The 11,023-nt window shown below is 34.1% G+C and overlaps 2 protein-coding genes across 2 annotated transcripts in view; one reads left to right on the plus strand and one right to left on the minus strand.

The window, feature by feature from the left end:
* Nucleotides 1–173, minus strand: part of LOC117326218 (ubiquitin carboxyl-terminal hydrolase 7-like) — a 37,849-nt gene extending 37,676 nt beyond the window's left edge. The window contains exon 1 of the mRNA XM_033882890.1: nucleotides 27–173. Within this exon, the coding sequence (XP_033738781.1) occupies nucleotides 27–54 (28 nt within the window). The 5' untranslated portion in view covers nucleotides 55–173. The remainder of the gene's footprint in view (nucleotides 1–26) is intronic.
* A 40-nt stretch (nucleotides 174–213) lies between these two features.
* On the plus strand, nucleotides 214–10,021 carry LOC117326233 (UPF0472 protein C16orf72-like). Its single transcript, XM_033882900.1, has 4 exons — nucleotides 214–534; nucleotides 2,885–2,956; nucleotides 4,438–4,749; nucleotides 6,226–10,021. Exons 1-4 carry the CDS (start codon nucleotides 339–341, stop codon nucleotides 6,444–6,446), a joined length of 801 nt encoding a protein of 266 aa, XP_033738791.1. The 5' UTR covers nucleotides 214–338; the 3' UTR covers nucleotides 6,447–10,021.
* Nucleotides 10,022–11,023: the final 1,002 nt, after the last annotated feature.

Genomic DNA, 11,023 nt, shown 5'->3' on the forward strand with positions numbered 1-11,023 from the left:
TTTATCAATGTAGTTTTATTACTTACCATCATCTCTGGATACTTTTGCTGTCATTGTGTGTCACTTTTAGGCATATAACAAGGCTTTGATTGACAATATAAGCTTGAAAATATCATTTACACTTTTCCATTCATTCCGTGAGGAACCGTCGGCATTCGGCTACTTTCGTCACAATCCACAATCAGACACTTTTTAATTAATGCGCATGCTCAAACGAATACTTCCGTCATAAGTTGATAGGAAACTTTGGCAGTTTGGCAAGAAAGGACGGATTATTTATGCTGATGTGTGAAATATTTTCTTCTATATTGCTGTAATTTTGACTCTTAGTATCCAACATGGCACACGAAGAAGATAATGGCACCGAACAGTCGTCTGAACATTGGTTAAATAGCTTTGAAGAGGAGTGTTTGGAAGAACTTGATGCAGAACCCAATATGGCGGAAACCCTTCAAGCACAGAGGGAATACGCAACACAAAAACTTTTTTTTCATTTTCAGAATTCAGCAACGTCTATAGCACAATTATACAAAGGTACTTGAAGTCTTGATTATATATTGTGATGGTCCTATTTTTCATCATATATTAAGATTTATTAACCTTTCAGTTTGTTTGTAAGTGCGTAATTTCAATTTTTGTGACCGTCAACAATTTTAAATTCCAGCTGACATCATGATATCTCGACACAGCAACTATGAAAGAAGCCCATTGTGTAATATTGTTATGCATATGCGGGCAATACACTCACTTTCAACGCAAGATTTTAGTCTTAAATATTTAGATGGATTCCATTTTAAATAATTCAACACCATAACCTTTTCTGTTGTCTAAAGATACTGCCTTGGGTGTGGCCGTTACATAGCACATATACTGGTAAAATATGTTCATAACACGAAACATCAACATATTTTGAAATTAACAGGTTGCATAATCGGTTGAAAAAGCCCTTGTAGACTTGTGATACCTTGCAATTGTTTACTTTGTGCAGAGACCTTAGCTACAAATGAAGTCACTACAGGTCTAGGGCTTTTGAGGTCCATTGATGGGCCCTATTCCCAGTTAAAATTGTTCTATATTTAAGCCAAATTCCACAAATTTTTGGTTTACTCCTGAAAAAATCTTTTCCAATTCACCAATTTTATTCCCCAAAATTAGGCTAAAATACCCCATCCCAAACAAGTGAGAAAGAGTTATTACAACTTCATATATATTTACATTTGACACCACATGTACAGTCTCCCATTGCCTCTATGTTAATCTGGGCTGCATCTATGAGCGAAAACATGACATGAATGATATATCACTTTGATCAGCATCATGGAAATGTTTTGCTATGCGCTTTGAATGAATCAAATGCAGCGAGGATAATGATTGCAAAAAATTGTATTAATATGATATCATTTTGGCGCTATGTTGATCATCATCACAAGGCTTTTGAACTGTTGAATTTGATTCAAAGATGCTATTCTTTCAAATGAACATACAGTCTACCCTCGATATATGGCCACATTTCATATCTAATCATGAAAATTGCAACAGTAAAAGATAATGTTGTACCAACGTTTTAATAAATACACAATGAGTTAACATATAAGACACCATGGTATTGACCGTACGTTTCGTAGCTTACAAATACACATTTACATATGTAATTTCTGAAAAAAGTCATTAATTTGCTTTTGTCTCATGCCATCTGTTACAATCTGTCGAATTTTATTGGAAATTACGCGGCACTGGATCAAGTCCGAAGAACACGCTTTCGTCTCGGAGTTTCCATCTCGACTGACGATACCATAAATAAGAACACTTATTGAGCAGAAATCAGTCATGCTTTATTACAAATCAAACCATACCTGTGTGTAGATGTCGCATATATAAACATCGATACATATATCTACCTGAGTGATAGAAACTCATTCAAGCATATAACTAAGTTACCTGTAAAAAAGGAAATACCCTAATTCTATAAATAGAACACTTAAGAGTTCCTTGATTGCAGAAAAAACGGACTACGATGGCGATATCGTCGATGGTAATATATAGGGATTTGGGACGTTTGTATTGTTATGAACGTGGCGGATGGCGGTATGCGAGGGTGGCGAATTTAACGAGGGAATTATATAGAAGGGAAATCCGTTCTAGGGGTGTAGCTAGGTGGCGGTATGCGAGGGTGGCGGTAGATTCGGGTGGCGATAGGTCGAGGGTACACGGAAATGAGTAAAAAATGAAGAATGTATTTAAAGAAAGGTAGATTTTTACAAAAGTTAATGTAAATATAGCAATTAAATGCTTGTTAGATTGTATTTATTGTATCTATAAATGCAATTTGGGTAACAGATAAATGTATATTGTGCCCTAAACCAGGGGTCTAAAATTCAGGAATTAACAAAAAATAAAATAAAAATACAAAACATTACTGCAATTCAAATTAGATTATATATTCTTTTCTTTCAATTATGGATTGGATGGGCAAGTGGCTTTCTGAGCTCTACTTTCCCGGGACAAGCAGCTTGAAAAAAATTTGTACGCCCCTGCATAATAACTATATGGTGACATTCTATATATGTCACCCAGATTGCTTTGAGAGTGACAATAATAGAACCAAATTTTTGGTGAGACCTCTTGTATACACCTGTATCCATGGCTGGTTCGCCTGGATTTCTATGATGCACTACCTTTCCGGGATGTGGAATGTTGTGTCATACACACACGCCCCTTATTTACAGGTACAGATTTTGATTTAAGTGGATGCTACAAGTATTCTAGCTATAGCAAAGATACACAGTACTACACCCCTGATACTCAATGTTTATCAATATTGTTCCATACCTGTATATGATGTCCTTATTTTGCCTATTTAATTTTTTTTCATCTTGTGTTTCAGATCGACAGAGTGGGCTTTCATTATTTATACCATTTCAGAATGCTGCTGCATCTGTAACTAGTCTTTATAAAGGTAATATCTTACAGAAGTCAGTGTTTTAAGTTCTAGTACAGTCAAACCTGCTGTAATGACCGCCCGTATGAAATGACCGCCTGTCTATAATGACCGTGAGATTTTACTATATAACACCCCATTGTATAACAACCACCTGTCTAATGTGACTAATGACTGGTGATTTCGGGGCGATGTTTGCTCCTTTGTTTTCTATAACAAGCGATTTCTGTCCACCATCTTCTGTTCTCATAATCAGCAGTCATCCCTCATAAATTCCCCTGAAAATTCATGCCTGATTATATAAACAAAAGACCCCCACAACCTGTTATAATTGCAACTAGGATACATCACTTCAAGAACAAACAAACACATTTATAATACTAATATGTTTAAGAAGTGTCTTTGTCACAACAGAAGTAGTAGTAATAAAAGCATGATCAAAGACAACTAATTTATGGCAGTTTCACGTAAACTGGTTGGTGCAAAAATCTTGACCTGTCTATAGTGATCATTTTTCAGCTCCCCTTGGTGGTCTGTATAGACAGGTTTGACTGCACTGCTGTAGTTTCACAATTTTTTGTCCAGTTACTTTTACCACAATTCATTTTATCAGGATTTTGAATTGGTTATTTAACATTGATTATTGTTAGCCTAATCACCTTTTGAACAACGGGGCCCATGTGCTTCCACAGCTGTTACTATGAAAACATGATAGGGAATTCTGATTAAGCTGAAAATGGTTATTCAATTGTTTTGAGGGAAAGCAAATTCAATGGTGCTATTTTCCAGAACAATAATTTCATTTGGTGGCCATGGTTGCAAATGAGGGGTGGTGGGGGTATTAGCCATTAGTTTACATTCCTTTTAAGCTAACCTGGCCCATGGGCTGGTGAGCTTTTGCCATGGTGCAGCTTCCGTCGTCCCTTCATCAGTCGTCCTTCAATATTTGCTTCAAATCGCTTCTAGTCAAAAAGTCCTGAATGGATTTGAACCAAATTTGGTCAGAAAGATCCTTTGGGAAGGGGAACAGATTTTAAATCAGTAATTGTCATATACGTACTAAATAGATTTAAACCAAATTTGGTCAGAAACATTGATGGGGGAAGGAGAACAGATTTTTCATAAATGGTGACTTTGACCCTGGGGCGTGAGGGGTAGGGTCCAATAAAAGTAAGCCTATTTACTTAAATCGCTACTTGTATTTTTGAAACCATTGAGATCCTCGCCCCATAACCATATAAAGTGTTGTTGAGCATCAAGAGATAAACACAATCACAAATAATTGGCCTAGGGATTTTCCCCCACTTCAAGGGACTTTTCACACCCCTAGGGATTCTTCGTTTCTGGGTTTTATCTTTAAAGCAGTTGAGATCCCGACGCCCTCTGGGCCTCTTGTTCTATAAATTTAACAGTTCATGTAAATTTCACAAAAATGAAATGAAAGCTGTTTTGTTTATTACATATTCTAAGACTTCACAATTGTCAATAATCTATTACAGATAGTGTAGATTCTCTCAGACGATGTGTAGATGTCGGTGTTCAAAGAGGACGGCAACATAGAACAAAGGATATTGTTGCATGGGCAAAGAAGAGGAGAAGGCATATACGTAGAGAAGATCTGCTTGCCTTTCTTTGTGGAAAGTCTCCTCCTTCTAGAAATCGGTTGTCAGGTCCAATAGTTCGCCATACATCTTCCTCCAGGCTTAGTGGATTGGAGAGGTCTCATTCCCCACGTGTATCTGGTGCAGAAGGATGTGAGCCATCACCAGAACCAGATCTACAAGCATTTAGAGAAGCCATTGCCCTTCAAGGTAAAATGTCTTGAAATCATTTTGTACACCTCTAATCTGAAGGAAGTAGATAGGGACACTTCTAATTCATATTGGAGTAGTTAGACACATCTAATCTGATTGGAGAAATTACAATTTTATGTCCCTGCTATATATTGTCAGCATGCCCCATCACGTACAACTGTACGTGATTCACGCATCAAAATTAGTATGCACGTACAAAGTTTTGATAACAGGGGTACAATGCACACACGTAATATCGGGTATAAAAACTAAAATTATAAATAGTCGACAGAAGAAAGTACGATAAGATACAGTACAACACATTATGAATTGTTTTCGATCATTCTCGCAATGTTTTATCAGCCACAATTGCTTCCGGTTCCGGCGAATCCTGCATTTCGATTGGCTGATATATATATGGCGACCCACATATCTCGGTTATTTCCTAACCTGAATAATGTTACGCTGCATCTCATCTAGGTCGCAATCTTTCGCAATCATATGTTACGATCGTACAGCGTGACATCATTCCCGTTTACGCTAAAGTTAACATGGCTACATCAAAACATTGATCTTTAAACGATTTTTTTCAACCGAAGTCATCATCATCAATCAAACGAAACTTGGTGAATGAAACCACATCTGGAGATGATGATCAGCCAAAAAAACGTACAAAAAATGCATTTTTGCCTGTACCCGTTGATTTCAGCCTGTACCCCTGAAATTTTCTGTAGAGGGGTACACTTTACCCCTGATAAGAAAAATTAATGGGGCATGCTGTATTGTTGTGCACCTTATTCGTTTTTAAGGGTCAAGCATCAAAGATGGCTGCCACAGCCTCTGATCGGCTGAAATCATATCCAGAAATAATTTTTGTTCTATCTGATGTCCATCCCAATTAAACTTGGTGGGAGGGATGATAACATGACAATATTCATTTTAAATAAAAAGACTGGTATAGGATTCAAGATGGTCACCAAACATTGCCAAGGCCAATGTCACTGTTGCTAAATATAGAAAATCATTAACAATTTCAGTTCTAAGACCCAGTAACTACCTTCTTGCATAGATTTTCATCAAACTTTATACAAAGGTTGATTATGAAAATACTATCAAGTGGCAGCGGGGGCATTTTCTAGTTTACTATGTTTTTAAGAGGGCCCTGTATCTGCTCGGGATCCTCCTGGAGCCTAGTAGACGAATAACTGCATACATACATATGAACTTAGCAGGACGTTGCTTCTTGGAAAATTTCACCAACTGGAGATTTTCCCATATGTTTATATTAACATAGGTTAATCTCTGACTTTCTTTAATGAATACATGCTTTGTTTTCACCATTTTTCATTGGAAAGAATAACATTCTCAAAATTAAATTCATTTCTGTGATCGATTCGCAACCAGTATATCACACACATAATAGAACCTGACCGCGACGAAGACTAATACTGAAAATCAATGCATTAATACATTGTTTTAAATCTTGTATTACAGGACTAAACGGTGCAATGTCAAACATCAGTGTGGACTACAATAGGCCTCATGGTACACCAAGTACACAACTGCCTCGCAATAATAATATGGAGGAACTGAATCGCTTTATAATGGATGAAATTTCCCAAAATTATGATTCATCACGAAAGAGGACATCCTCCCCAGACGTGTTAATGGACTCCCCATCACGGAAAAGAAGTCGATTCAGCTGGAGGGATTAAACTTAAATAGTGCACAATTTTCTGATGATTTCATTGCTGCCTACAAGTATAAGGAAAAATCATCAGATAATGTATTCAGATACACAACTACTGTACTGTGAATGGGGATGTATCATTTGTCAAAACATATTTACAGATTGTTGTTTTTCTCTCCCTCTCTCTCTCTTTTTCTCTTGTCTGTTTAACTATGAGATAGCTTACACTTAATTTTCCATTATGATGTATTTATTATATAGAATTCCTCTGTCAGACTGTAAAAATAATTTCAACTATTATACAAGGAACCTTTCATTTGTTAACTTTATGCCAAATAGTTTTCAAATTCATTATCCACAATTTTATAGCAGTTACAGGTGAATGTGAATACATATATATATATATATTTATATTTATAATATTATCTTTGAATTGCATTACAAGATATTTAACTCTTTTCAAAGGTTCAATGTCATTTTTCTTCCACAATAGACATTTAGTGTTTCTTGTTATTGAAAGCTATAGAAACTTTCATTGCATTTAATTTGAATATTCCTTTTTCGTTTGGAAATTTAAAAAAAATCATTTAGATTAAATTTGATGGAGTTAAATTACACTCAACAATTATGAACAAATACAGTGTGAAAATTAGCACCATAATGTTAATTGTCTCCTTTATTCATATATTCTCTTAATGATGCATGCATTTATTTTTTTGTTATGAGTGAAAAATAATGCATATCTAAGTGTACACACTTAAAACTGCAAAAATATGTATCCCCATTCACATTCCAACATACATTATTACAAATTGAGTTTGTCAGCAGGAGAGAGAGTTATAATGTCTGTGATGTATATTTTATTCTGTATGTCATGCACAGCTAGTGTTCCTTTATACAGAGTCTGCCAAATATGCTGTTTGATTTGTATTGCTGCATATTATTAAAAGTAAGAGCTAAAAAGTCTTTAATTTTATATATAGTTCTGTGTAGGAGATTGTTCCAAAGGTTTACTGTGTAAACTGAACTCAGTGATGTGGCTTGTCCTCGGGTATAATGCTGAGGTGGAAAGCTCAGATTGCATGAAACAGAGTGTGTGTGTTTATTTTTACGTGGTATATATCTGATGCAGTATTGGAGATCTGTTGTTATGGAATTCCATTTTAGAATGTTTTATCTTAAGATAATTGTAATTATTTGTTGTAAATTGTTACTATAAACTTATTGTTTAAACAAAACAAAACAAAAATGATGTAATTGAAATTAAGAATGTTAACATCTAATTTGTATGGTATTGATTTGGATATTATGAATTTTTTTCCATTGAGTGATACTAAATATTTTCATGAAATAATCAAACATCAGGATGACAAGACGATCAACTGGAATAATCAGCAATTCATTTAATTGTTTTCACTCACATGACCTTTGTTTCTGGATAAATTCATTTGTCATGAAGTCTTATGAAAAATAGTAAATACATATATGTAGTCAAGTAATATGTATATTTTCATTCTTGGTACAGGTCATTTTTAACTCCATACATTGCTTTCTAATTTCTACAATTGGTACATACCTGGGTAGTCATTTTTCCCCCTTAATGGATAAACTTTTTCCAATACATTTTGCATCTGCATGAAGTACTTTTTTGTTGTTCCAAAATAACTTAACATAAACGATAAAATGTAAGCACTTTCATTGTCAAAATTCAAGTACCCAAAATTAGTATTGTTTTGTCTCTGTTTGAAAATATTTCTTTCAATATATTACAATAAACTAGTTCAAATAAATATTTTGTAATTTGATGTTTTATTCAGCAAGGTGTGTTTTTGTTTATTCTAAGTTGCATAATACCTGTTAGATAGATTTTATTTCAACTTGATGTTGGTAGCCTGAATAGAACAGACAAACACTGTAAAATCAAATGGGGGTGGGAGTCAAACTTTGTGTTGTAGATATTTTTGTTATATACTGTTACATAGGCACCTGTTTTCAAATTGATAATTTGTGAAATGGGTTTTCTAAAAAAGATAATTCATGCAATTACAATATGTATGCGGGAGATGTATGGTCAGAAATACATTTGGGTTATTAAATGATGAACTTTGTATAACATGTTTGAAGAAAAAATTAGAATTTTTGTAATCCTTTAACTTTCTTGCTTCCATAAAGTAAGGCTAGAAAAGTAACATTGGTATGTTTAACCCAATACTGAAGGACAATTTGGCACAAAAACTACAACAACAGCAGCATCTACCTGGTAAAATGTAGGAATAGATTACAAATTCAAGTATTAATCATAAATAACATTTCAAGAAAATCATGCTTTTGTTTTCTAAATTGAAATGCAGATCATTTTTAGTATAAATGAAACCAAAGTTGAAAGGATTACATTTCCTTATAGATATTAGTTATATAAAGAATAAATATTCCCTGAAATGTTTACAACTCTTCACAAAACAAAAATATCGCTGAAATAAGATGCAATTTACATTATAAGCATTAAAAGTGATGCTTGTTTTGTAGATTATCTTAATTGAAGAATTTAGATAATACATTGTATTTATTTTTTCAGACCTGATGTTTCAAAGTAAAAAGAAATATCAATATAGTTTCTTCATGAAAAGTGTACAGTCTGTATTTGCATCTATACAATAAATAATAAAAATCATACGAATTGTATCTGTTACATTTATATATGATACAATGAAGCAGATTTGTAAAAAAAAAAAAAAAAAAAAAAACAGAAAAGGGAAATCAAATATTCACACCAAATGAAATGTACCACATCCTTAATTTCAATTTAGTATCTCCATTTTATTTCCGTATAATTATAAATATAGCTTACAGGAGGTAGTTATGAGCAGATTACTCTGTAAATCAGATTTAGAAACTCAATGCAACTCGGCTTTAATAAATGATTTTTTTTTTTGAGATTTCAATGGAATCGCATTTGAGACATTAGTATGTTGCATAATTGTTGTATGCATATGCAATTGTACAACAATTGAACCACTGTGTTTTGATATTAATGAAATAACAATAACACTATTTGTAAGTATATAGAATGTCATGTAAGAGGTACCACTGGAAATGTCAAATCGCATACTCCTAACTTAATACAAAAATATTTAACTATGGAATTATTTATTGTAACTTGAAGGAATTTACATTTTTTGTGTGCTTTTGTTTCTATTGTTCTTAAATTTCTACAAGAGGTCAGTGTGGTATACTCACAACACTATATTACGATGTATTGTATTTGTTGGTTTGTTTTGTTGACAAGAACATAAGATGGACAAATAGTACATGTATAAGATAAAGGAAGGACCGTGTGTTGGTGAACGAAAGAAGGTTAAGGTAGTAATGCATGAATGAGGGTCAATAAGGACAACAATTGTGAATGGAGTATGGTTGCATCTACATTTAGTAAAAATGATCAATATCTTACTGAATAGGTTTATTGTGCAAGTGATCTAATGATTATCATTGCGTTCAGAGTAAGATATTATTTTGGTTTGGGATGAGTACTCGTGTGTATTCACCAATAAAAGAATACAAAAACTGTATTCTGTGGTAATAAACGATTGTAGATGTCAATTATGATTTTGTTTTATTTATTAAGTTGTGGTTAAAGCTGAATGGACTTTCAATGACTACGTATTAAAATAGGATTGCTCACCTAAAATAAGAGAATTATTCTCAAATCATATACTCAAGTATTGAATCGTTGAATGCCTCAAGAAAGTGTATTATTTGTGGTTCATGTTACATTCAAACAGTTGACTTATTGACTGACAGTATCGCTTGCTGATTACATTTCAAATATTATTAACAATGTATGAAAATCCCTGGAAATGAAACTGCAGACCTGTAAATTGAAATAATTCTAACTCAAAAACATCAAGAGGGCCCATTGGACTTGCCTAGATATTTCAGTGATTATGGCAAAGCACTCATTCAGTTATATTACAAATACTTTTCTTTTTTTTAGCCCACCATCATCAGATGGTGGGCTATTCAAATCGCCCTGCGTCCGTGGTCCGTCGTCCGTCCGTCCCTCCGTCCGTAAACAATTCTTGTTATCGCTATTTCTGAGAAAGTACTGAAGGGATCTTTCTCAAATTTCATATGAAGGTTGCCCTTGGTGCCTAGTTATGCATATTGCATTTTGAGACCAATCTGAAAACAACATGGCCGACAGGCAGCCATCTTGGATTTTGACAATTGAAGTTTGTTATCACTATTTCTGAGATAGTATTTAAGGGATCTTTCTCAAATTTCATATGGAAGTTGCCCTTAGTGCCTAGTTATGCATATTGCATTTTGAGACCAATCGGAAAACAACATGGCCGACAGGCAGCCATCTTGGATTTTGACAGTTGAAGATTGTTATCGCTATTTCTGAGAAAGTGCTGAAGGGATCTTTCTCAAATTTCATATGTAGGCTCCCCTTGGTGCCTAGTTATGCATATTGCGATTTGAGACCAATCGGATAACAACATGGCCGACAGGCAGCCATCTTGGATTTTGACAATTGAAGTTTGTTATCGCTATTTCCGAGAAAGTACTGAATGGATCTTTCTCAAATTTCATATGAAG

Source organism: Pecten maximus, chromosome 1, assembly GCF_902652985.1.
Source record: "Pecten maximus chromosome 1, xPecMax1.1, whole genome shotgun sequence".
Classification (NCBI taxonomy): Eukaryota; Metazoa; Mollusca; class Bivalvia; order Pectinida; family Pectinidae; genus Pecten; species Pecten maximus.